Below are 27,365 nucleotides of genomic sequence, written 5' to 3' on the forward strand. Positions count from 1 at the left end.
AATGCTATTTTAGGATTATGAGGAGAACTTTGACCTTCCCGGCTCTTTGGAAGAGTCTTGGATATCCACTAGGATCCCAGAGTATACTGAAATATACTTTCTTAGAATGATATTTGGCAAGTGTTATAGACTCAGTAAAGATTAACCGCAATGAAAAAAGGAAAACATTATTGCTAACATGACTGCTTCCGGTGGTGCTATCATTAACAAGACAGACCACTATTAGAAATGTAAAGCCTGCTTCCTTCTGTAGTAGTCATGGACACCAGTTTCTGAAATCAGAACTATGCATTGAGCATGATTATTATTAATAGGCATGTATTTACATGGGAAATGCTGCTGCTGCTATGTTAACCCTTTAATTTGGGGCAAGCAAAAATGAAATCAGAGAAGGGGAAAGAAAAGAGAAGAGATAGCTGGAGAGGGGAAGAGTTTGGCAGAGAGAGGCAGGAGAAAAGTGGCAACAAAAGGAAAGAGGGGAAAGGCCAAGGGAGGACAGTGGGAGAGAACACAAGACAGCAGCAGAGGAAAGAGATAAAAGAGAGGGCAGACAGACGGAGACAATGGGAACAGAGAAGAAAGCGAAAGGTCAGCATCCCATGGCTTACGATCTACATGGTTAAGGGACATTATTAACTGTAGTACAACCAAATCCAGCTTTCTTTTATAAAATTCACTACAAGTTCTTATTTATTTCAATTATTTATAGTGTGCACATGCGCATGTGTGGTGGTCAGAGGACAACTTTCTGGATTCAGTTCTCTCCTTCTACTGTGTATATTCCAGGAATCTAACTCAGTTTGTAGGCACCTTTACCCACTGAATCATTTTCCTAATCCCAAATCTGTTGTTTTCATAGGCCTTAGATTTATCTATGGAACTTTAGTATAGGTCAGAGGAAAGGCCTGACAGGGGTCCAGGAGAGAACTATGGATGTGCTAAGAATGGAAGTCATTCTTAACAAAAACAAAACAAAACAAAAAACTCCCTTAGTACTTGGCCAGTCTTCTCCAAATCTTTCTGTATCCTAGAAGACTAACTGAAAGGTGATCTTCTATGACAGAACATGTATTAGTTCACAAAGGGATGCTAACATATGCATTCTTGGGTTCTGTGTCTAGATCATGAATTTTCTGGGGGGCAGGGTGGGGTAGGGGTTAGAGCCAAGAATCGGAAAACTGGCCTAAGGGACTTATTTAGTGAACCTCTGTCCTATTGCAGGGCTTGTCAATCCCCACCACTCTATCCCATGTAAGGTTAAATAAAAAAAAAAAAAATTCCTCGCACCTCGAGGGACAAAATTCCTCGCACCTCGAGGGACATAGATATTCTCTGTTGCTAATACATTGTATGCTTATTTAAAAACCCTTTAAAACACAAACTGAACAAAAAAATTCTCAGGTAAGGGCTGTCTAGAAACAGGCCTTGGATGATCTCAAGCCAATTCAGTAGCTTTCCTTCAAAAGCACAAGGGCCAAATTTTCACCAGTCACCAGCTACATTATCCAGGCTAAACAGACTTAATGGATTTCGGCCATTCCTACATATTATGGACTATGTCCAGGCCTCCTTGTGGGCTCATTGTGTACAATCTTGTGTTTGTTCTTCTTAGCCCATGTCAAATGCGAGAGTGTGGGGCCCATTTCATTAAAAATCCAGGCCTGGCCACACAAGCCTGTAATTCCAGTTACTCAGGAAGCCAAGGTAGGAAGATCACAAGTCCAAGACCTACAGCAGCTACACAGTGAACTCAGTGAGAGCCAGGAAACTTGAGATACTTTTTCAAACGAAAAACTGAGAAAAGAAACGCTGAGCTACACGACTCAATAACAGTGTGCTAGCCTAGCATGCATTCAATCTCCAACGCACACACACTCACACCCCAACCTCCAAACACACAATGGAAATATTGTTCATGAAAACTGAGCAGGACGCACTCATTTTTAAGGGAACAGCTCCTTAAACCACACCTGCAGAGTCTCTGTGTAATGAAGGAGAAAGCACAAGGTGAGTAGGGCTAATGGTCACCTACTCTGCTGAGCTCCAAGAGGTCAGGGAGTTTGGAAAGTTACTTCCCTACTCTCCTAATCCTTACCAACAATAGAACGCAAATTACATTTTTGATATAGAATGATTGTCTCCATGAAAGTCTCGATCAACCCTGACATTCCTTATAGCCCCAGATCTTCAATAATAACATTGTTCTTGCTCTTTTGAACAGTTAAAACTTTATAGAAAATAAAATTATCAGATACCTAGCCAACAAAGACCCCAAAGTTAAAAAAACAAAAAACAACCAAGCAACCAAACAAACAACACTTAGCTTAACAAATTCAGCTAAAATTACCTTTGATCTTTCCATATAAATTTTCTACTAGTTTTAGCATTTTTGGGTAATTTCCATTGCGATACCCTCATTAAAATATGGGTCATTTAGCAGAAGTAAGAATTACGCACATTGCTGCAAAGTTATTAATCCAGAGAGATTATGTTGTTTTGGCTTTCTAAAATTTAATTTATTTTTAAGTACCTGTTTATTATAACTCCAAATATAATTGCCTAACGGTGTGAGAACCTGGCCTTTATGATCTAGCTGCTTTAGATTTTCTGAGACTTCTCTTATTATTGATCACATGATAAGTGTGAACGTGCCAAAAGTGTGTGTGTGTATGTATGTGTATATGTATGTATGTGTGTGTGTGTGTGTGTATATATATATATATATATATATATGTATAATATGTATTTTTCTTTTTTTCTAGACAGGTTTCTCTGTGTAGCCCTGGCTGCTCTGGAACTCACTCTGTAGGCCAGGTTAGCCTCAAGAAATATATATGTATATATATATATATATATATATATATATATATATATATATTAAAAGTTACTATTTTCTATTTTTGGATACAAAAACCTAAACACATAAATACACACACACACACATACACACACCCCTATTCATACACACATATATATACAATCAAGTTTGTTCACTGTGGTATTAAAATCTAAAATCTTAAGTATGTTTTTAATGTGCTTTCTTCTAGTTGTGAAAGAAATTTGCTGGAATAAGATTCTTTCACGTGTGTATGGATTTCTTAAGTTTCCTTTGTAATTCTGGGAACTTTTATTTTTAAGGCTACATACATCATTAAGTAGCATTTGAGTTGTTGAATGTCTTGTTCACTGAGAGTATACAGTAGTACAATGAAAAAGAAGCAATACCAATTAGAAAAAGTAAACAATGTAAATAACAAGTCCAATAATGAACATAAATTTTGCTACATTGTTTAGTGGGATGTAAAAATGTATTTCCTTTCATTCTTTATAAAATGGTATAAGAGGAAGAAAAGTTGTTTGTAATTCTTATTCCATTTAATCTTCTAGAGATCTTTTGCTGTTGTTGTTTCTTTTTTATTTATTTTAAGACAAGGATCCATCCCAAGATGGCCTCAGATACAATATGGAGCTGAGGCTGGCCTTCAATCACTGATCTTCACCTCGAGTGCTCGGATGACAGCCCTGAACACTTGGTTCTTCTAGATAATTTATTATGATGATTAACTTTAATTGTCATCTTAATACAAACTAGAATCATCCAGAATGAGTCTCAAAGAGAGAGTCTCAAAGAGGGACTCTCTTTATTAGGTTGGACTGTGGCATGTTTGTGGAGGACTGCCTTAATTAAGTTAATTAATGTGGCAAGGCCCTGCCCACTGTAGGCAGCAGTATTCCCTTGGCAAGGAGTCCAGAACTATATAAAAGTGGAGGAATTGAGCAAAAGGAACCAAACAAAAGCCTGTATGCATACATTTCTCTTTTCTCTTGATTGTAAATGTAATGTGACTTGCTATTTGAGGTTCCCGTCTCCATTTACCCATAATATTGAATTGTAAGTGAAATTATTCTGTTTTCCCCTCTCTTGTCTCTCGGCCAGGGTGTTTCATTACAGTAATAGAAAGAACTAAAACACCAAATCAGAATTATTAAGAGATTAATTTTTTAGTAATGAAAAATCTCCATCCTAGAAGTGACACTTTTTCATTATCAGGTGGTTTCAAACTGAAAATGAATAGGAATTGAAACATTAAACACTAAAAATTGAATAGGAATAAGTGAGACAGATATACACATTTTTAAAAGCCCATAGAAACCCACATGAAGAGCGAGCTGCACATGTGCTATATATGTGCACGGGGATGGGAGGGTTGGGAGGACTAGGTCCAGCCTGTGTAGGTGGTTCAGACTCTGAGAGTTCAAAAGGTCCAGGTTGGTTGACTCTGTTGGTCTTTCTGTGGAGTTCTTTCCCCTCTAGGGCACATAGTCCTTCCCCCAACTCTTCCATGAGAGTCCCCCAGCCTCCATGTACAGTTTGGCTGTGGGTGTCTGTATCTGTCTGAGTCCTCTGCTGGGTAGAGTCTCTCAGAAGACAGTGCTAGGGTAGGGCGATAACTAGAGAAGTCTCCACCCTCTGGGAGGAGAAAGGGAAGGTGAGGTAAGGGATTATGGGAGGAGGTGACGGGAAGGGGGCCAGCAATCAGGATATAAAGTGAATGGAAAAAAAACCCTCAAAACAACAAAAAAAAGAATATTGCTAGGCAGTGTAAAGAGTCATTACTGAGACTGAAGATTAAAATGTAAGCAGTTTTACCAAGTCTTTATTCTCATCTAAATTTAAAACTCAAGCTTGATAATTTTAGATCTATCATAAGGATAAAAATTAATCCTTTTCAAAACCTGACTTTAGCTTTTATATAAAGGTTAAAAAAAGAGAGACAAAAGTCTAATAGAGTGTTGGTGGAGGAAACGTCACAGGTGATCGCTCTAATACAAAGCAAGAGAATGAGCAAGGCCAAAATGCAGGAAAAGTGTCTCTCCAATGTCACAGGCCATGGAAAGCATCAAAGACACTGGATCTAGACCTTTGGCTGAATAGTAAGCACATGGTTGCTTAGCCTTTCATGCTCCAGACATTATGTCATTAAAAACGCCAGCATTCAAGTCAAACAAAATAAAAATTAAAAGAGCAGAATTGTCCCTGGGTGAGAGCAGTCAACTTAAATAGCAATTGAAGAAACTACAAAATAAGGGGTAATTCTGAATACATGGAAAAACTGCCCAAATCAGTAATAGTGGCATAAACTAAAACAAGTATATAAATTAATATATACATAAGAAAAGAAATTTAGGCAAACTATCGATCAAATGCAAACTGAAAAACTACTAGTTAAGGAATTATGACACTAAATGCAGATACTGTGGGATTAGAAAGACATTATTCTATAGGGACTGTAGCAATGACCTCTTGCACCTTATATGACTTATATGATGGAAGTTTGGTCTAGATTATCAATTGAGTCCCAAGTATTTATTTGTGAACACACTAATTTGATTTCAAGAATCCATGAATCCAAAGGAAGTAATTTTGACTGCTTTATAAAGTTGTACTAACAAAACCATGGATGCCATCTAAATGCCCCAAAAGTGATTACCTAAATTCAACAGTAACTGTTATTAATAGATCCAGATATTAAAAATAGACAATGGTGCTCTAATAAAAATGTAACATATAAGTCATAAGCAGGATAATAATTTAACTTTACTTTCATAAGCATATAGGCAAAAGATTAGGAAAAAATCTATCTAGTGTTGGTAGCACTATTTCTACATGGTATGGAGGCTTTGGATTTTTCTGCTATCAACCAAATTCATTTAAACATATTCATATGCCTGTAAAGTCAGACAAACTCCTTGAGCTCACCTGTCTCTCCACATGTCTTGAATACAAACACGTCACTCAGACATCCAAGGTCCTCTACATTGTATTTCTACTGTTTCCACCCATGTGTGCACCTCTCACAGAAAGCTTCCTATTGCTTCCCTAAAGAGCTGAGTGCCTTGCCTCAGACTCTCTGACCCACCTAGATCACCTTTGCTACCTGGCCAAGTACTGCCTACATTCCTAAGAAATACCTCCTGGATTAGTCAGCTCCAGATCATCACAACAGGGATCTGAGATCAAGAGAGTAAAGGTTTATGTTGTCTCGGCGAGTTAGACATTCTGTTGTGATCAGTTGGCCTAGATGCCGTTGGAGCTGTGATAAAGAGGAACATAAGGCAGTGGGTATGTAGTAAGTAGGCCCAAACTGTGAACAACATAGCCAGGGGAGCAACAGGAAAAGGGAGGAACCAGGGTACCATAATCACCTTTAAAGGCATCATTCCCAATAATGTAAGACTCCCTTAGTGAACCGTTCTTAAAGATGCTGCCATTTTCCAATAGCTATGCTTTTCTACAGTTTGGGGGGTGCCAAGCTTTTCCGTGAAGATGCTTCTAACTCAGTACTAACCTGATCACCAAGAGGTATCTGTCCTTAGCCCTCGTCACTCAAAGAAGTTCTTTGAGAAAAGGTTTCATGGATCTTAGGCTGGAGTGCAAATGACTAGGTAGTCAAGGATAATTAACTACTGCGACCTCCCGATCCTCCGACTTTCTAAGATTACAGGTGAATACTGCCTCACCAAGGGACTTCATTGCTTCTTATTTCTTGTAATTGAGTTCACCTTGTTTAGCAGATTGTCTTTGTTCTAATACTTTCATTCGATTGTACAAGTTAGAAAAAAATGGCTCTATCATTCAACTTTCTCTAATACTGACAAACTGCTTTATCGCATTAAGCAGATAATGAGTACTTTCAGAACTGAATAAATTATTGCCACAAAAAGAAAGTAGAAAGAACGGAAAATGTTTCTTATTTGAAACTCAGCATGGAGTTTCTTACAGCGACAAAGAAGGAGAAAAGTAATTATGAACCTGTATTTTCTTCTTTGTGTCTGCTCAAGAAAATTCTATCCATTTTTGGTAATATTTTCCGCAGGCATGAAAAAATGAACTTGGGATTCTGATGAACCTGTTTTCAACTGAACGTCTGAAGAGATATCCTTGTGGATAATAAATACTTTTATTTAGGAAAAACATCATTATGGCTTATTTGCCTTAAACCTTTCTTGAAACGAAACATTACTAATGAAAATAGAGACCGTGCAAAACAAGTGAATGTTCTAAATACAAAGTTACTTTTTATTCTCTCTCTCTCTCTCTCTCTCTCTCTCCATATATTATATATATATATATATATATATATATATATATATATGTGTGTGTGTGTGTGTGTGTGTGTGTGTGTGTGTGTGTGTGTATGTATGTATGTATGTAATGTATGTATGTATTTAAAATCAGGATTGCACTTTTAGTTCATGCTTACCTGGAACTCACTATAACAGACCATGTTACTTTGGAACTTGAATGCCCTCCTCCCTCATCCTCTTAAATTCTAGGATTACATGTAGGAATGGACCTCATCAGCTTTACCAAAGTTAATTTCTATAAACCAGACTTACAAGGAGAATACATACAAACTAAAACCTCATCATTTCAGAGTACAAGTGCAACTTTCAGGTGAGGAAGGCCTTTCATGGTTTCTACTTTCCTTGCCAATAGAAGTCTTTAATGACCACAACTGCCTCGGAGAAAGCTCACATACTAGTTCACTGATACCTCAGTGTGTGTATTTAAAGGTAAAACCATCCCAGTACTTAATGCCATACACAGTGCTGATTCTGAAAAAAAAAATGCTTGTCTTTATAATAAACCATATGAAGGCTGTTTTTTTTTGGGGGGGGTAGGTAATGGGAGCTGGTTAGAGATAGCTCTTAATTTAAAATGTCAATTCAATTCTTCCAATGGTCTTCTAATGCATATCTTTACAGAGTGCTATATTCATCTAAAGAGTGGGTACTGAGCACTGTGCAAGGTATTGAGGAGTGAGAGAAATACAAAGCTTCCCCTCCAACTTTTATAGGCTGCTCCTAACCAAACCCATCCATTATCTCCTGGAGGAAATGAACAATAAACAAATCAGACAAATTACAGGCTAGGAGGGAAAGTAAGCAGGGCAGGAAGCTACTTAATAACCAGCGAAGGCCTCTCAGATACATTTAAACCCTGAAAAGACAAAAGAAAAAAAATACATACTAACTGGGGAAAAGCAACCCAAGCAAAGAGAAATGGAAATGTCCCAAGATACAAAGAGACTCATTTTGTTTGAAGAACACAAACGAGGCAGTGTGTTTATATTTTTCAAACTGTGGGTCATGTTCTGGAGAGTGATGTCAACTTTGTAGGTCACTGCATTTTAAAAAAAGGAAGTCAGATAGAAAATACATCAGGTACATGTTTTTAGACTAAGTATTCAAATTTTGCTTTCCGTGTGTGTGTGTGTGTGTGTGTGTGTGTGTGTGTGTGTGTGTGTGTGTACTGGGTTGTTGGTTGTACGTTCTTTAATGCAGAGAGTGGTCAAATCTTCACTAAGCAAAAAGAGAAATAGCAGGTAAAGAAGTAACAGGTAGCTGGGAGCTTCACGACTCATGATTCACATTTTAGGCCACAGCAAAGAATTGGGACTTGATTCTAAAAACATACACTGGGAAGACACTGAAGGGTTCTAAGCTTGGGCGTGACACGATCTAATTTGACATCACAATGTTGCTGAAAGATTACTAAAGTGAAATCCAAAAGGCTTGAGTAGCAAGCCAAGCTAAGACTCTAACACCAGAGATTCTGAGCAAATTTCTTAATCTTACTACATCACTTCCCTCATTTAAAGATGAGATGGTTGAATCAAGATGACCTTTAAGACCTCGGAGATTGCATAATTTATCTATTTTCTGCTTGCTCCCTTGAGCATAAGTAAAGGACGATTATAGAATCGCCAATTCATTAGTTGGGAGTTATATCTCAACTTATTATAAACCACATAGAGATGAAGTATACTCCTATGGGAAGTTACTTTAGAAGAACCTCTTTACTGTAACCAGCTATGACAATAGACGCGAATAAGATCTCTGTGCTAAAAGTGAACGGAGTGCTTTTGCAACTCTCTGGTACAAAGTTTCGTGCATGAAGAAAATTGGCCAGGAGGCATGAAAAGGTTTACCAGCCAGGCTATTTGGAACAGATTTCCTTATTTCTTCTAGGTCATGAACTGATCTAATGCCCAACAGTAAAATGGTGTACGAATCTTCGGCTAAGCACTACAATCAAAACACAACAGTTTAATTCTTTCCACAGTAACCAAATGACTGAGGCAAAATCTAAATTGAGCATCTCCTGGTTTTTAGTTCTACACTTGATGATCTGATACATGTTTCTTCACTTACTCTCCCAATCTTATTCGCATTTCACAGCTATGGAAACAGGAACACAGAACATGGAAGTAAGCTATTTTGTGTTAGGGGGCTTCATTAGCATCAATCAAGGCAGACCGCAACCTGAGCCTTTTAAATTCTGTATTTATAACTTATGCTAAATGTTTAAAAACACTGTACAAGCACTAAGTCATCAGATTAAGTACTTGACTCAAGTATCCATGACCATTGAACAGACTGTTCAACCAATAAAAACAGTTCGGCAGTTACAGAAACTTTCAAGTACAGAGTGTGATGAGATAACTTGTGAGTGGCACTTTTGGTTTTAAGAAGCGGAATTAAGCAAAATAAAAGGAACTGGGTTACCAAATTATGTACAAAGTATATGGCAACAGTACAATGGTAGTTTCCAGGGTTCGTTTTCGGGTGAAAGGCCAGCAAAGGAACCATGAACTGCACAGGGTCACCTATGTCATTGGTCAAATAGCCTGCCAGGCCCATGAACACAAGGAGATACTAGACGTTCTGATTACTAACTTACAATAACCGGTTAAAGGAATAAAGAAGCAAGCACACCATCTGCCCAAGTGAAGCAGCGCACACAGTATGGCAAAACCCTTGAAACTTGTACAGCATCTTTCCAGTGAGGGTTGTAAAGGTCTCTTAACATCTCCCGGCAAAAACACCCACAAACACGCCAGCAAAAGTTGGATGTGTCCACTGCATACCCCACTTCAAGTCACAGAAAGCATGCTCACCTGTCACATACTCAGCTTCGAATCTCCGCCGGGTCTCAGAGATTAGCTTGGCTTTATTCTGAGCGTTATTCTGGATGGGAGACATAACAAAACCTTAGATGCTTTTGGTCTTTACCCAGATCACTCCCAACACAGCTTACGTGCACCAGAGCACACGGGCCCGTGGGCCTGGAAGATAGCTTCCAGGCCCACGGGCCCAGCAGCTCTGCGATCCTGCTCACCTCGGCCATGGTCACAGTCGCGAAATCGATTGTAGTTGTAGCCCTCGCTCCTTCCACAGCCGGCAGTCAAGTGTCTCATCACCAGCCAGCCCAGCCCAAAGGTAGAGCAAGAAGGGAGGGAGGGGGAGGGGGGTCGCGTGACACCAGAACGTAGAAGGAAGTGCTTTCACAGTGTCCAATCCTATAGTGTTGTCCGGGGGTAGAGGCGGGAATATGTGCTCTGCTGGGCTCCCACTTGCTTCTCTAAGGAGAAACTCCGCCTGCCGACGTCCTCCTGGAACTGCTGTCCCGCCCCCAGTAGCCTGGAGCACTCTGATGCTTTCCCTGAAGCTCAGCCCCTACAATTCAGCTGGCCATTTGCTTCAACCACTCGGAGGCTCCGCCCCGCTCAGGTCCCCTCTGGCAACAACTTCCAGCCTGCTTTGCCGCCTGAATTTTTCAGTCAACTATTGGGCCGGTTGTCCCAGCATGCAGTGCGCGGGCGGGAGGTTCGGAGTTACTTGGTGGATCTGGAACGTGGCGAATTGGCTGCCTTGGAGACCTGGTTTTGATTTGTTTTGTTTTGTTTTGTTTTGTTTTCCTGACCGCTCGCAGATAATTTGCATTGTGAGTATTCGCTCTATCCAGCGATTATTCCTGTTAAGGCTTTTTGCTGTAGTGGGGCAGACCTGCAGCTTGGTCTGTAGCCTACATTGGCCTCCACTCTCAGACATGAATTTCCTGTGTCTATCTGTCTCTAATCGAGATTACAGGTATAACCACCACAGTTGTGGACTAAGATGCTCACAAGGCAAATGTCTTTGAACTCCAAGTTCAAGAGGTTATAGAAAGTTAAAAGGAAAGATGTTATATTAAGATACTTGTGCTTGAGGAGATGCGGGTAGGACTCTTGTTTGTGCCATGTAAGTGGCATGTGTAGTTGTCACAGCTCGAGAATGGGAGTGTATCTGATTTCTAATGGGTAAAAGCCAAGGATGCTGCCAAACTTGCAGGACAAGTCACAGTGCCTATCCAGAGTAAAATGCGAACATTGCCAAGGCTGGTAAAAGCTTAGATTTATAAAGTACTGGAACAAACTTTATTAGCCGTGTTAGTTTACTTGAACACAACAATGCTGCCTTTCTTAAAAATTGACCTATACTGAAGACTACTCGAACTGTAAATTGTAGAAAACGTTTTCCCAGGGACTGGGGTTATAGTTCACCGGTACAGTGCATGCTAAAGGTCAGTCCACAGCACCCTTCCCCTCCACCAAAAAAGACAACCCAAGCCTCCCATCATGTACCACAGGGTTTTCCAATATTAGTGTTTTTCTGGGGAAAAACTGAACACACGTTGTTTAAAACTTGTTCAAAACTTTCATAAAAATATTTAAGTAACTAAATCTCCCCCTAGACTCCATTTCCCTACTTTGATACCCATGTTCTTTATTAAGATTCAACCCCTGTGATAAGGATTGTGTGATATTCTGTCTGTTTACTTTCTTACTGGTAATCGGTCAGATTTTCAAGTTTTACATTGCAAATAGGAGGGCAGTATATATTTCCACGTAGTAGTATTGCTTTATATGTGGGTCCATTTCTCTGGGGTAAGGTTGGAAATCCAAAGATACACATTTCAGTTCATCGCACGGTTAAATTCTGTAGCCATCTCTCTTACGTGTGTGTGTGTGTGTGTGTGTGTGTGTGTGTGTGTGTGTGTGTGTGTTTGTCTCCATGGCACACATGTCAATGTCACAGTTACAGGATACTTTTCTGGAGTTGTTCTTACCTTCTACCCTGCTGAGGCAGAGTCTTTCTAGTTTCTCTTTCTGCTTTAAAATATTCCAGGTTTATTCCTGTGGGCTTTCAGGAGGGTCTGTCTCTGTCTCCCATCTCAGGAAAGGAATGCAGTCATTGTAGGACACATCAGGATATCAGGGTTTTTGTTTTTGGTTTTTTGATTTGTTTTGTTTTGTTTTTTTTACTTAGTGAACTCTGCTCCTCCCACTTGTTCAGGCTTGCACTGCTAACACCTTTTCCATTTCTCTGACAGACAGCACTTTAAATAGAACATTTAAATAAAACTTCTCCTCATAACACATTCAAGTATTTTCTCTTAGTTATTCAGTCTTAGAATTGTTTTTAAGTAAGTATGACATTGTCACCAGGTACATGATACATACCTGTAATCCCATTTCAGAAGCAGAGGAAGAAGACTTATGAGGCCAAGGTCAGCAAAGGTCCGTTTCATAGCCTATGATACATTTCTAACAAAATATGTTTTGTACTGGTGTCTGTTCTATTCAGTCTTTCTCTTTTTTTTTCTTTAGGATTAAAGGCCTCAGCTGGAATCCATTTGCGTTTGGAACTGGTTCAACACAGAGACTTGATGTAGTAGAGTGGTTGGCAAACAAGCAATGCCATTTAATGAGCAAGCAAAGTTCTTGTGCTATAATGGGGAAGTCCTTGTTTTTCAGTTGTCTGGAGGAGAGTTTGCAGATTTAGAAAAGCCTACAGATCCATCTGTCTTAGGTGTCAAAAGGATGATATTTGACAGAGAAACTAGTACATTCCTTCTGATATCCACAGTTTTTTTAAACATCAATGAGAAAGATTCTCATTTAAAAATTCTGTGTTGTAACTGTGTGTCAGATTTCAGAACTAGAATTAACCTTCCTTGCATTTTGATACAATGTAGAAAATATAATAGCGAAGCTTTCAAATATTATATACTGTTTCTTCACAGTCCCAACAAGTTGGAAAAACTTTTGAGTTTTGAACTAAACCATGCATTGGATGAGAGGGCAAAGATCTTTGATGGCCCTATAGTTTTTTGGCAATATCTCAATCAATTCTTCTATATCTCTTCCGAAATTGGGAAAGTTACTAATATATCAGTTAGCCTTTCCTCAATTGAGTGGATAGGTGAGATTGAAAATTTTGGCTTAGGTTTCTTGGGGCTAGCAGATCCATCTGAGGATACATGTACCCACAAGCTTTCAGAATCAGATTATGAATTTTCCAATTCCAGCCTTTGTGCATATGCTCTTAAAAGTCAAGAAATGTTAAGCAATAGTTACCTGATCCCTTTGGCTTACAGTAGTGTGGTAACTCATGTGCATGTCTGTGCAGCCGAGATGGTGGACAAGCAGTTAAAAATGTCTCTGATTGCCCTGACTCGAAAGAATCAGCTTATTTTGTTCCAGAATGGCATTCCTGTAAGAGCATGTCAGCTTCCATTTCTAGATCCCCGTTCAGTTCAAATTCTAGATGCAGGAAAAAGAACCGATTTTTCATCGTCATTTCCCTGTCCAAGGCTTGTGCTGTTTGGAAAAGAAATTTAAGGTACAAAGGCTTAATCTCAACCTTCTAAGAGTTCGTTGGTAACCTTCGGGCTTTTCTTTTCCTCGTGTTTACTTTGTTTTTGTGTCCTGTTTTTTTTTTTTTTTTTTTGGAACAGAATGAGGGCTTAATATATATGTATAGTTCAGGCTGGCTTTAAATTTTCCATTCTGCTTTTTTGGCCTCCTGAGTCTAAGGGTTACAGCCTTGTGCTACCACCGTACCATCCTGATTTTTCGACTTTTAAGCATTCACGTTTTGTAAATCAGTTTTTTAATCATTAGTCTTTGTAGATGATTCATTGTTTTTGTTGTTGTTGTTGTTTTTTATTTGTTTCTTTCTTTCTTGAAGTTTCCTGTATTCCTGATGGTGGTTTTGGGCCTGGGTATTTGAAGTCATAAAGGCTTTGAGTTTGGAAGCATCACGTATAACTTTAATTACATTTGTCTTTTTATTATGACTATAATTTCTATTAATGTAAGCATATTGGAATGCCAAAGTTAGAGGAAGTACAGTAATTATATTTGAACAATTATACTTAGCAATTATGGCAAAACAATATATATGGTGGGATTTAAATTGGAATGGAGTGTTTCCTAATATTGAGTTCTGAGCCTTTACTATTTATGGCCTTCGGGGAGAGGTTTTAGAGAATAGAATGAATACTTTATTAAATACTAAAATGATATCTCTCATAGCAGTTCTGTGTCCATATAGAATCTTTCCTTGTTTTAGCCAGGAAGTTGTTGATTCTACTTTATTCCAGTAAAGAATTGATGTAGATGACAGAAATACAAATGAGCAAACATTCAAGTAAATAATGAAAATCTAAGTCATCAAATATTTTCTTTGCTCCCAGACAAGCCCTTCCTAAAAGCCCCAGAGATATTTAATTCAGTGATAGGACTACATTTTCTCTTAGGCTTTCTCTCAAGCGGAAACTGTCTCTGCACGTTTTGACAAGAATCTCTTTAGTGAACATTTCAATTTTGAGCCCATTGTCAGGTATGCACAGATATTTGTATTTTCAATAGAAGATTCATATGTTTTGTAGTCGTACTCTACTAATATAGCCACTAGCCCTAAGGAGTTATTGAGTATTTGAAATGTGAGTGCTTTGAATTAAAATGTATTAAAAATATGAAATCAACCTGAGACTTCAGACTTAAGTAAAGGGCTGGGTATGGTGTCACATCTCAACAGTGGGCAAAACAAGGCTGAACTAATACAACCGTGTCTTTGAAAAAAAAGTATTTAGTAAAAATGCAGTAACATATTGTGATTCTTAATTGATTATATTGAGTTAAAATGGTAATATTCTGGATATACTGGATTCAATAATCAGCCCTCCATATCTAAGTGTTCTACAGACATTGATTCTGCCAACTACAGATTTAAAACATTTCACATAAACTGGGGTTTTATTGAATATTTATGAACTTTTTCCTTGTCCCTACTCCCTAACTAATATAGCCACTGTAATGTTGAACTTTCATTGTATTTGACATTTTAAACAATCTAGATGTTTTATAGTATATGGCAGAATGTGGGCATTATTATTATTATTAATATTGATGTTTTAAGGCAGAGTTTCACTGTGTAGCCCTGGCTGTCCTGGAATACACTTTGTAGACTAGGCTGGTCTTGAACTCTGATATCTACCTGCCTCTGCCTTCGGAGTGCTGAGAATAAAGCCATGTACCACCATGCTTGGCTGTAAATTATATGCAAATACTATACCAATAAAATCCAAGAATTTTTAATCTACAGAGGGTTTAGGAGCTAATCTTCCTCTTACACTGAGAGGTGACTACATTAAAATTGTCTTTGCCTTTTTACTGAAAGTTTAAAAATATATGTGTGCTTCTTATTTTTGGTTCAATTATATTTGTATTAAATAGCAGTGCATGAAAGATTCATTATAAATATGCATGGACATTCATGGATAGTTCTTTGATGTTTAAATGCCCTAGAAGTCCCAGGAAAGTCAGCATCTACATCCATAAAATCTCACCAACATGACTGTCTAACACATGAGCTGAACTCATGAAATGAATTTTGATTGTCAGTGAGTGTCTCCTATCTGCAGTTCATTATACCCCATAACTGTGGGAAGGCAAGTGGATTTTCAGATATGCTGCCTTCCTATACAAGCAAAGAATCATAGCTTTAAAAAGTAGGATTGTAGGACAGAGTTGATATTTCATTATGTAGACTGAAGTGCCCTATTTACATTCTTCTGAAGCATAAGCTACCTCCCTGTGTCATCTAGGTAACATTTCTATTTTCCTTGGATTCTGAGTGGTGAGTTGAGCTATTCTGCCTAAAGGAGGTGATCTGATACTTGTGTTAAATTAGCTCTATGGGCCTTTAAGAAATCTATTTTAAATTCCCCGTCTGCTATTCTATTATAAATGTAACAGATCATTCTATTTAGGTAGAATGCTTCTAGGTATCCTGCTGTTTGTCCCTGATAATAACAATGCCTCTTCCACTACCACTGGGTTAAGCTGTTAAGTTCATCACCTTTCAATTATCAGGGCTACTGAATTCCTTGGATAATTGGTCTTATTGTAAACAGCATACCCACAGAGGCTTACCGGGAAATAGGGTCATCCTTAAATTAGCCATGCTGTAGAAAAGACTCCTTGCTAGAGTTTTACTCATGCTAAATGTTAGGCTTCCCAAAGTTTTAGTTATGGGAAGTGTTTGAATTTGTAGCTAGATCATAAGATTTTAAATATAGAAATTGGGACAATAAATGCCTCTAGATAAGCTTTCATCAAATATGACATAAATGTCTTGGTATTTGGTTTTGGATCCTGTACTAGCTTTATCTTTAGCTTTTATATTGCCACTTCCATCAGTCGTTTGCAAGAGTGCAGTTACCAGTTTAGAACTGCATGGAACAGAAAGACTTAAGAGTTGGTTCACATCCTTTTTCTGTACTCTTTCTGTACCACTGCCTTTCTTTCAGGTTGTGGCTAAGTGGGAACAACTTAGCTTGGTACTGGTTAATGACTTTGCTGGTGTTGGAACTGAGCAAGTCCTGGTCGTTTTTGAGGACTCTCTGGATGCAGATCAGCTGACCTCATTTACAGTAACAGATTTTGTCAAAATATGGTATTCAGTAAGTTCTGTTTATGTGGTTTGATTTTTACTATATCTATGTAGATACAGATATATAATATATCTTTTATATTGTTTAGTCAATATTCTAAATATGTTATATATTTAATATGATATATATGTATATTAGAGTCATTTTAGTACTTAAATGCTTGCTCTATTGAAATAGTTATGATTTCATACTTTAAAACTCTATTATGATATCCCCTGAATCTTTTGTATGTTAACCTTCTCAACAAATGTTATATAAGTTGACCACGGTTTTTTATATAAACTTGTATTATGGCATAGCTAATGGTCACTCAAATGTCAGTAGTGCTGGAAGTGGATTTTATTTTGCTTCTGAAGTATCATTTTGTACCAGTAAGCAATATTGCATTGATGAAGGAATAAAAGAGCAGGAAACTCCTTCTGAAAAGAGGAAGGGAGTGATGTATGATGGCTTAGTGATGAGGGCACTGGTTGATAAGCCAGATGACCAGAGTTGTATGCCTGGAATCTCCATGGCAGGAGAAAGCTGACTTCTACCCGTTGTCCTCTGGCCTTGACATACATGCCAGCACACATGCTGTGCTGGGAAACACCCCAGAAATAAACAAACGGAATGAATGCTGTAAATGCTTTAAAAGAAAAGGAAGACATGAAGCAACCTTGAAACCTTTCTCATCAGATACATTATTTTCCCCAAAGTTTCGATCTGAGCAGAATAAGAATCTCTCCAATTTTTTTTTTGTTTGTTTGTACAATGAAGATAATTGTTCTTTGCTCCAGGGTTTTCTAGAGAGTAACGAGCTGATACTTTGTGATACAGTATACAAATGTGAGGTGGTAACAGCAGGGCCCACAGTGATACTTGCCTAATTACCAGATGTGGAAAATACATTATATCTTTTTTATGAAGAACTGTCCTTTGGGTAAATGTGGTTTGCATTTTTTTTGACCCTCTGAATTTTCAATTTATTTCACAATTTGTGTTGATCTTTTCTGTCATTAGACCAAACCACTGGATTGCTGTGAAGACCCTCTGGCTGAAGAGGAACATGAAAATTATTATTTGGTGCTTCCAGCACTGGAAGCCCAATTAGACGTTAGTGTCTCTGTTTCCTGATTAACTCTGTGTTTTTCATTCATGAGTTCTAACTGAAGCACACAGCATTGAAAGAAAGGTGCTTGCAGGATGAAGCAACTCTGTGTTTAGAAAAGAAGGGTATCTTAGAGAACTCTATGTTTGGGGCCCTGCCGTAAGAAGCATTTAATACTATGAAAGTAGATTGTGGTGTTTCAGGCCTGTGATTTTAGCAATTGAAAAGGTAAGACAGGGAAATTGTTAGTTTGAGTCCAGCTTTGTCTATACACAGCCAAGGCCACACAACAAGACCTGTCTCAAAAATAATAACTGGAACTATTGATTTCACATATAAGTATATTGTCTAGAGATGATAACGTTTTGTTCTAGGATTTAGTAGGGTTGACAAGCTATATGAGCTCAAATGAAAGAAGGCCTGTTTTGGAAGCATTCTGGTGTATATGATCAGTAGTATGTTATAACATATCTCTTACAGGGACAATGAATATAGTGACTTACAGCAGATTAAAAAGACACGTAGTAGTCTACTCCCATCTTCTCCCCGTGAAAAGCCAGGTGTGGTGGCGCATACCTATAACCACAGCATTTGAGAGAAACGAGTATTTAAGGTCACTGCATACCAAGTTCCAAGCCAGCATAGATGAGACTCATTCAGAAAGACCATGAAAGTCCCTGTAAAAGAACGATTGCTTTTAGCTAAATGTACCAGCTGTACTGCACTGTATTAATTTTCATTACTGACAATATTCCTAACATAATGTCCAAGGCAATGGTTCTCAACCTGTGGGGCATAAAACCTTTGGACGGCACCTATCAGATAACCCCGAATATCAGATTTTTTTTTTCACTGTGATTCCTAACAGCAAAATTGCAGTTATAAGAGAATGTTATGGTTGCGGTTGCCAACAACATGAGGAACTATATTAAAGGGACAGAGCATTAAGAACCACTGCTGTAAGGGAAGGATTTCTTTAGATTCCAGTTTCAGAGAATTTAGTCCCTGCCTGGCGAGTGGCAGTTGCTTAGGGCTTCAGATGAGGCAGCATATTAGGACAGTACGGGTATGGTGATGCACAACCGCACATCTTGTGGTAGCCAGGAAGCAGAGTATGCCGGGGTTAATGTGCTTCTTCCTTTTCCCTCTTTAAGCCTATGGGTGATGCTGCATCACATCCAGAGTGTCCCGTGTCCCCTTTAGTTATTATTGTTGGAAGTACCCTCACAGATCATGCACTCATTAATTTTTTTTGTCAACTTCACAAAAGAAGCCAGGGTCATCTGGGAAGTGGAAAGTGTTTTAGTGACTGTTCCTCCTCTACTCCTCATTTTCCTCATGATGAAATATATAGTCCCAGAAAGATTAAATGCCTCAGAGTTAAAACTCGAGTCCATTGCCCATTATTGGCAGGGAATAAAATGGAGGACCCACAGGTTAGGATTTAGCTCAGTGGTAGAGCACTTGCTCTAGCAAGCGCAAGGCCCTGGGTTCGGTCCCCAGCTCTGAAAAAAAAAAAAAAAAAAAAAAAAAAAAAAGAGGACCCAGACCGAAAAAAAACCATTACTTATGTAGCAAATGTTGATGTCATTGTTTGTAACATCCCACAAGTAGACAGAACACAAATACTGCTTACCAGAAGTGGAGTGTACTCCTAGGATGGAGTGCTGTGAGACACTGAAAAGGAAGATTGACAGCTATTAGGGGACAACAGCAGGGGCAACCTTAAAATCTGATGGACACATGATGATCCAATTTAGGAAATGTTCAGAAACCACACAAGAGTAAAAAGTCTCAGGAACATGTACAAAACATGCTAAAATCCAGAAACAATGTTTTGGTAAGACTCCAGGTTAGTGTTACCTCCTAGAAAGAAAAAAAGAAAGTGTTCGGGTCTCCCAGGTAGCTCCTAGAGTATATACATTTACTTGGATAAAGTTTTGGGGGTGCTGACTTTACTTTTAGACTTCAAACTTTTCCAAATTGTGCCATTTGGGGACTGAATAGTAGAGTTCACAATAAGGAGTATTAAAGCAGCGCTCAGTGTCAAGTAGGGTAGTCTGTTCCTATATCAGGTTTTTGTTTGGATTTCTGGTTGAAAGAAGATGAAAGAAACAGTTCTTAATATATGTGGGAAAATTCTAGAAAGGTAAGCCATCTATTGGCTACAGGATTATGTGTCTGCAAAAGGGTGGCAAGGAATACTTTGATATTGATTAAATTTCTTGGTTCTTTTTTTTTTTTTTTTTTTTTTTTTTTTTTGAGCTGGGGGCCAACCCAGGCCTTATGCTCCTAGGCAAGCGCTCTACCACTGAGCTAAATCCCAACCCCTTGATTAAATTTCTTACAGTGAGCTTGTTTTAGGTTTTTGGTTTAATAACCAAGCTTCATAATATTTTAAACTAGAGATTTGCTATTTTTTTTGTCCTGGAGCACAGGGGACAGGATGAAAAAAAAATAGAGGCCAATGTTAATTTCAGATGGTCCATTTTCAGTCAGCCCATCTTGAATGGATATATCTTCTCCCACCTAAATTAATAAGTAACCAAGTATATGAGCAATGGAGTATGAGCAGTTCAAAGCCAGGAGAGCTAGGCCAACATGAAATGCCTCAAAATATTAACTACACACACTACACCCTTTGTAATGATGTATGGGAAATAAATCAGTCTCTCCTCCTCTAGTCATTGATTTCAAAGAAGTTTAGTTCAACAGAAAAGAAGTCAAAAGTTTTTGAAATATGGAAAAAATATTTTATTGGAAGCTGTATTAATATTTAAACAATCTCACATGTCAATATAAATGAAACAACTTCAGTCAATCCAATGACAAGACTGTTTTAGTAGCAAAATATAGTCCATGATTATTTTCATCCTTAGAGCTAAAATCTAGTAACAGTAAAAGAAATGGATCCCTCTATGCTCTGTTCTGAGCCAAAGGTAGTTTCCTCAGTAGTCTTCAGCAAATGTTTTGTCAGTAGAGTGTACCAGGACAAACCAAATAAAGCATATTATGATTATTATTTTATCTTGCCTTTAAATTTTTGTTGTAAAAAGTGTATGAACAGAATTTCAAACTTCACTTTAAATCTTCTATCTGTGATGGTTTTACTCATCTGAACACTGTTTTGAAACAAAATATTTCTAAAAGAAAGGGGTTTTGTTTGGTAAATGTAACTGTTGATAGCCCTCAGTTTTGTCTCGAGTGGTACATGTTACTAACTCAATAATAAAATGGATACTTACTGTATGGAGAGTCTCAGCTTGGTGACTAATCTCTGTAGTGGTTACTTCCGGAGTCTTACGGTGAACACAAAGTAACTCTTTTGTTAAGAGTATCAGTTTATAAACAAAAGAGCTTTTCTCTGTAAGTGTTCTCTGCAGAAGTTTTATGGAGAAAGTACTTCCTGAACTCAAGATGGTACACCCTGTTTCTGTTGAAATTGTGGGTGACTTTTTTTTTCCTTTTGTTTTACAGAATTCTTTTATTTTTCTTAACCAATTCCAGCAGCATATCTCATTTAAGGATAAATTTATTGCAAACTCTTGGAAGGTTCTTTTAAACTCAGTTTATGGGAACGTTGATAGTATGCCAAGTGACGAGGAGGTAAAGTTAGAACAGGTACAGTTAATTATGAGATTTCTTTTCCTTTTATCACTTAATCAACTGACAATGTATGATTTATGAAAGGCTTTATTTAAGTTAGAATAAAGTGACAAATATTGCTTATTGGATTGAAAAGAATGGCAGAGCAATGTTCATAACATTGAAAAATATTGGATTCAGGAGCCCAATTTATCAGTCTGTTTCAGTTCAAAGCCAGCTCTGCCACTTTGTAGCTGTGTGACTTCAAGCAAGTTACTTAGCCTCTCTAGTTCACTTGCCTTATCTGTAAAATGTAGAGACTCCTACAACTGGCGAGGATGCTGTGCTTATCATGAGGGTTTACTGTATTGATGCACAGATGGTATTTAGATATCAAAGTAATAGATTCAATAAGTAGTACAGTCATTTTCCTAACTCTGTGATTTCTATTTTAATTGTAATCCCATGTTTATGGAAATGACTTGAGAATGGTCTGGAGAATAATGATAAAACTTCAGCAGAATTCTATAAACTACCCATAAAAGGATGATTTAGTCAGTTTTATTAATGCAGAAGTTCGGACTCTGGGCTCAGTGCAGCTGACAGATTGGTTTTTTTTTTTTTTCAACATGTTTGTGCTATATATTATCAAACCTTATTAAAATCCAGGTTTATGTTCCCACTGACTCTATATTGGATAGCTCCTCTTCCAGTCAGATCATGACTCTTGACCTGAGTGTGTGTGTGTGTGTGTGTGTGTGTGTGTGTGTGTGTGTGTGTGTATGTTTCATGAATTTTTATTTTAGTAAATTGTGTGCAACCTGTAACTTTTAAGTTATTTTATTATCTTTATTATTTATTATTATGCCCTATTATAATTTATTTTAAAATGCTTCTGCAGTGCCTAACCTATTGACATTGTAATATGGTATAATCATCTACAAATGTATGTGGCTATATTCACGGCTACCTTCTGAAGGATGTGGTCTATGGTTCTTCTTAGGCCCGAAATGCTTCATCAAGTCATAAAGCTACAAAGCTGATTTGCCTTATATATACATTATGAGTTATTCGGTGCATTTTAAAATAGTTATCTATCTTAACATTTTTCTTTAAGGGTGGTCTTGTTCCTTTCTGTGATGAAGATGAAAACAGTGTCCCTACCCCTGAGGAAAACTTACCAGACAATTTTCCAGAGCCAGAACATACTATAGAGCAGACATGGTGCCGTGTGCTAGATGATGACTTAGTTGTTGGCGTGAAAGTCACATCTTTGAAGCCGTAAGTAAATTTTAAGGTAATAACGCTACAGTAATACCGCATACCAGCACTGCTTAATAGACGTCAACGCAAGGCACTGCAACTTGGATTGTTCTAGCCTTATTAAAAATTGAATAAAAGTAAATGGCATTAATTTTAACATTTGATTGGTTCCCTTCTGCCCAAAGTTTCATTTCAACATGTACTTAATGCAAAAAAATATTAATGGCTATTTGTTTTCATTCTGAGCTTTTGAATTTTGGTTTGTGTAAGACACTGCAGTTCACACTCGCTATGTCTCTAGTTAAGCAACATTCTCTGATAATAGAGGAATTTTCTTCTTTGGGTGAGAAATTATGGGTAGGAGAATACTATCTACTGTTTCCGTGAATCTGGGGAGCCATAAATGGGCACGCAGAGAAAGAACAAGTTGAAATGATTCTGCTAGTGTGTATATTCAACTAGCCTAACAGTAATGGAGTCCAAGGAATTGGAGGCTTCCACTAAGTTTGTTTATCTTGTTTCAGTGAGGTTTTTTCTTTTCTTTCTTTTTTTTTTTTTCTTTTTTTTTTTTCCTAGACAAGATCTTTGATCTAGAAGCCTGTTTTGCCCAGCCTGGCTTCAAACTCTTGGCCCTCATGTCCCAAGCGTTACAGCTACAGTAGGGTTCCAAGTGTGTGTTACCATGCCTGCTCGTTCAATAACTTCTAAGATGTGTGAGGCAATGGACCATATAGGATTTGGGCCTTCTGTTTCATGTGGTGACTTAGGTGCATCTATTTTCTAGCATACAAGTTTTGCAAACCTGAGTATGTATGTTGTTTTCTCTTGCAATGTATATTTTGAAACTCTGCCTTGCCCCGCTGCAAAGTTCTATGGGCTGACATTGCTGATTTCATCCTGTGATGTCCCTTTGTATGTTTCCCTGTCACCTTTATTTCCTTTAAATCAGGAGTTAGATCTAGAGGCTGAGCCAGAGTAGGATTCGGCACCATATGGTATGGTTATTAAAAGATAAAGAGAGGGGAATTCTGTTCTATGGAGGCATGGTGAGGTATGGCGGAGAGGGTGCCTCTGGGGGCCCATGTTGAGGCATCCCTTCCCCCTCAGGGACCAGCCACACATAGGATAGAATAGAGTTTATTCAGGGCATGGGAAATGGAGTTAAAAGGATAGTAGGGGCAGAGAGAGAGAGAGAGAGAGAGAGAGAGAGAGAGAGAGAGAGAGAGAATGAGAATGAATAGAGAACTATAGAAGTAGAGGTTGGCCATGAGCACATGGAGAGAGAAGGGGGTAGGGGATGGGGAGAGAGTGGGGGCAGCGAAAGCAAGAGCAAGAGAGTGTGGTGGGGGCAAGCAGCACCTCTTATAGTTTCAGGCACACTTGACTGTTGCCAGGTAACTGTGGGTCGGATCTTAGACAGAATGCTAACAAGAGTGATGTTTGAATTTATGTTTTATGAGTATACTTCATAGATGGTGCCTTCTCTCAGGAAGCATGTAAAAAGGCTTTGGGATTTAGCAGCCAGAATTACCTCATAAAGACAAGCTCCTCAGTAGTTATATATATTTACATCCTTAAATATTGTGATTTGTGGTTGGAAATAAAAGCCTGAATGTGACATGGGGCTTGTTGGGACCTGGGTAGATTGTGTTTCTGGGTATTTTTTCTATGTGTGGAGATGAGAGCTATGGTTGGTCAGTTGACTGTGGCGTCTTATTGTTAGTAATAAAACTCAGCAGAAATCCATGCTGATACTGTCACTTTGGACTAAAAACTTCGTATACATTGTCTTATCACTACCAGTTTTGTATCCCCATTTCTCCCCCAACCCTTGCTGAAAATTTAGTTCTTCGTTATGCCAACAAAATTGTTATTTTCTTCATTGTACAATCTGTATATGATATTCAGAGAATCATAATATCAACAGTATGATTATTATAAATTGTTTCTTTAAAGGTCTTTGCATAATTTTAATATAGCTCCATAGGCCATGTAGATCCTCACTTTGGGGGTGTATTGCTGTTCCTTGATGATGTTGATAGAATGAAATGCGCCTAAGTCAACCTACATCATAGTTCTAAACTGAGAAATATTTATCGGAGAGGAACTTCTGAAAGACAAGAAATAATCTATATTTAAGTTCAATTTTCAGTTTCTTGGGAGAATGTAAGACAGAAGTATTTTCATATTTTATGTTAAAGGTATTTTATTCTAAATTAGTAGAACTTAAAATGACTAGCTTCTTTTAGTTTATTTTTAATATTTTATTTATTTCTTGATAATTTTATACAATTGGTTTTCATCCTATTAACCCTCCTCCCTCAACTCTTCCCAGATCTATTTCCACTTCCTCCCTACCCCACTTCCACCCCTATTTAAAAAAAAGCCAGCTTAACCTAGTTTATTACAGCCACCTCCTCTTGGGTGTGGGGTTGGGCCTACCCAGGACTGTGGTTGATATAACTGAGGTCCCAGCCTTTTCCAAATCTCTGTGGCTTTTACTTCCAATACTTTAAATATTTTGCCTTGAAATGATTTTTCTTAGGGAAGGAGAGAATACCTTTTTTTTTATAAACATTTAATCATCTATTTGATTTTTTTCCTTTTCTCCATCTTTATTAAATTGGTTATTTCTTATTTATATTTCAATTGTTATTCCCTTTCCCGGTTTCCAAGCAAACATCCCCCTAAACCCTCCCCCTTCCCTTCTATATGGGTGTTCCCCTCCCCATCCTCCTCCCCTGATAAAAGAACATGTAGAATAAATCAAACTCTTCTCTCTTTTTTTTTCACAGGTCTGACGGGATGACTTTATCACTGATAATGGATCAAGCCAACAGGTCTAGTTTTCATCTTATGAAGTGTCAAAGTCAGTTGATTAGTTTGAGTATGAATTCTTTTCCAGAAACATACTTGTTGTCAAAGGAAACAGGACCAGAGATCAAAAGGATGAAGCTGACCTCTGGTAGCCAGGAAGAGGAAAATTCTTTTTGCGGACAGTCAGCTAAGGCAGAATCTATATACGTAATCACTGCTATAACGTCTCTTTCTCCACTGTTAGTATTCAACAGATTGTCTTGCACTGTGCTGCTAAACGTTAGTGACAGAGATAACCCTAAAAATACTGTGCATGATTATGTTTTCTGTGGCCACCTTGATTTTAATCTGCAAGATCTTTTTAGTAAGAACCACCTACTGGCATTCCCGAAGATGCAATCAATAGGTAATTTGGGGGGTAATTTTGGTTGTTGGTGTTTGCTTAATTGAATCATAGATTTAGAAAAATGGTTGATAGTAGACAGAATTTAAGGCTAGCACTTGTGATGTGTTTTTCTTGTAGAACAGACGGAGAATCTTTTTTCACTTCTCACAGCATTGCCCAAGTATGCCTTCTGTGTCACGTCACCTACCCATGCCCCCAATTTAATGAAGGTATGGCTCTTAAAACACATGAAATGTGCAAAAATCCAAGAATGCACAGAAATATACCTTTATAAAAAGCTACGAAATTGTGGAGCACTCTTCTCCTGGGAGCAGAGAACAGCATTTGAAGGAATTTTAACAATATATTGCAGGTAATGCAATCCAGTTCAAACCGGTTCAGAGAAGTTTGCCTGTCTGAGTGGTCTAATAACAGTCTTTTAAAGCCACTCGGGGGTGGTATGCCTTTATTCCAGCACTCTGGAGGCAGATGCTCTGTAAGTTTGGGACTATCCTGGTCTATAGAGTGAGTTCCAGGATAGCTAGGGCTATATACAGAGACACCCTGTGTTGAAAAAACAAAACAAAACGAATAACAAATCAAACAACGTCTCTGTAGAATCCTGGGCCAGGACATGTTAAGATCATGACTTGGTATTGCTTGAATGGCTAGAAAATTAATGTCTCTGTTTTAGTCTTTTTTTAAACTTAGTAATTATTTTAGGATTTACCCCTTGACTGTGGTGAATATTCAGTAAATATTATGCGGCTGTTGTTACTGAGCAAATGATACATAATCAGGCCAGTAGCTTAATTGCTACTAAGTTAATTGACACAGGACACGTGAATTTATATAACTCATATATTATCAATGAAAGCATGCGCTTTGATTCTATTGATCTTTGTATTTATGAGTAAATGTTAATTGATTGCTAGAGCATTTTGCATGTGACTGTTGTGTGTTGTCACAGTCCTGTCACATCACTCTTGTCTTTCATTTCAGGAGCCTAGGAGTTTTGTTCCAGTGTCTCGACCATCTCATCAAAGTTATTCCTGAAATATGTTCCTTCAAATATCTGAGGTTTGAAAATGAGGATTTCTTAGTTGATCATTTGTCATCCACTTTGGAGGCAGAACTGGTTACCTTTTGCTCTGTTTCTACTTCTGCCTTCGAGTATGTTAGAGGTGGATGTATGTATAACTGTAGCACAAGCAAAACAGATAATAGGGCCACGACTTTTTCAAGGAGAAGGGCCAAAATCCGTCACTACAAGCGCCAAGTTCAGAGAGAAAGGATATTGAAGCACCTGAATAGGACAGTAAATGTCAGCAGCTATGCCGAGATGACTTTGGCATTAGCTGAAATTCAGTTGCGATCAGACCTCATTGTAAAGACACTGGCTGATTTGTAATTGCACTTTAAAAATCATGATTTAAAATGTTTCATAATTATTGGCCTCTCTTGTTATCCTTTGTTAATATAAATATAAAAGTTTATTATATAGTCTCTAGGGTCTTGATTTTGCTTTATTTGTGTGTGTGTGTGTGTGTGTGTGTGTGTGTGTGTGTGAGAGAGAGAGAGAGAGAGAGAGAGAG

General features: G+C 38.0%; 2 protein-coding genes across 2 annotated transcripts in view; one reads left to right on the forward strand and one right to left on the reverse strand.

The window, feature by feature from the left end:
- Positions 1-10,303, reverse strand: part of Mospd2 (motile sperm domain containing 2) — a 41,779-nt gene extending 31,476 nt beyond the window's left edge. The window contains exons 1-2 of the mRNA XM_032889814.1: positions 10,187-10,303; positions 9,966-10,035 (exon numbers count right to left, since the gene is read on the reverse strand). Coding sequence (XP_032745705.1) covers positions 9,966-10,035; positions 10,187-10,195 — 79 coding nt within the window. The 5' untranslated portion in view covers positions 10,196-10,303. The remainder of the gene's footprint in view (positions 1-9,965; positions 10,036-10,186) is intronic.
- Positions 10,304-10,475: 172 nt separating this feature from the next.
- Positions 10,476-27,276, forward strand: Fancb (FA complementation group B). Its single transcript, XM_032890229.1, is given in 11 exon segments — positions 10,476-10,792; positions 12,498-13,446; positions 13,449-13,493; positions 13,496-13,512; positions 16,487-16,639; positions 17,633-17,725; positions 21,198-21,341; positions 22,423-22,586; positions 25,364-25,791; positions 25,909-26,143; positions 26,773-27,276. Coding segments are annotated over 10 exon segments (2,550 nt in total). The 5' UTR covers positions 10,476-10,792; positions 12,498-12,584; the 3' UTR covers positions 27,182-27,276.
- The last annotated feature ends 89 nt before the right edge of the window (positions 27,277-27,365 follow it).

Source organism: Rattus rattus, chromosome X (genome assembly GCF_011064425.1).
Source record: "Rattus rattus isolate New Zealand chromosome X, Rrattus_CSIRO_v1, whole genome shotgun sequence".
In the NCBI taxonomy this organism is placed as follows: Eukaryota; Metazoa; Chordata; class Mammalia; order Rodentia; family Muridae; genus Rattus; species Rattus rattus.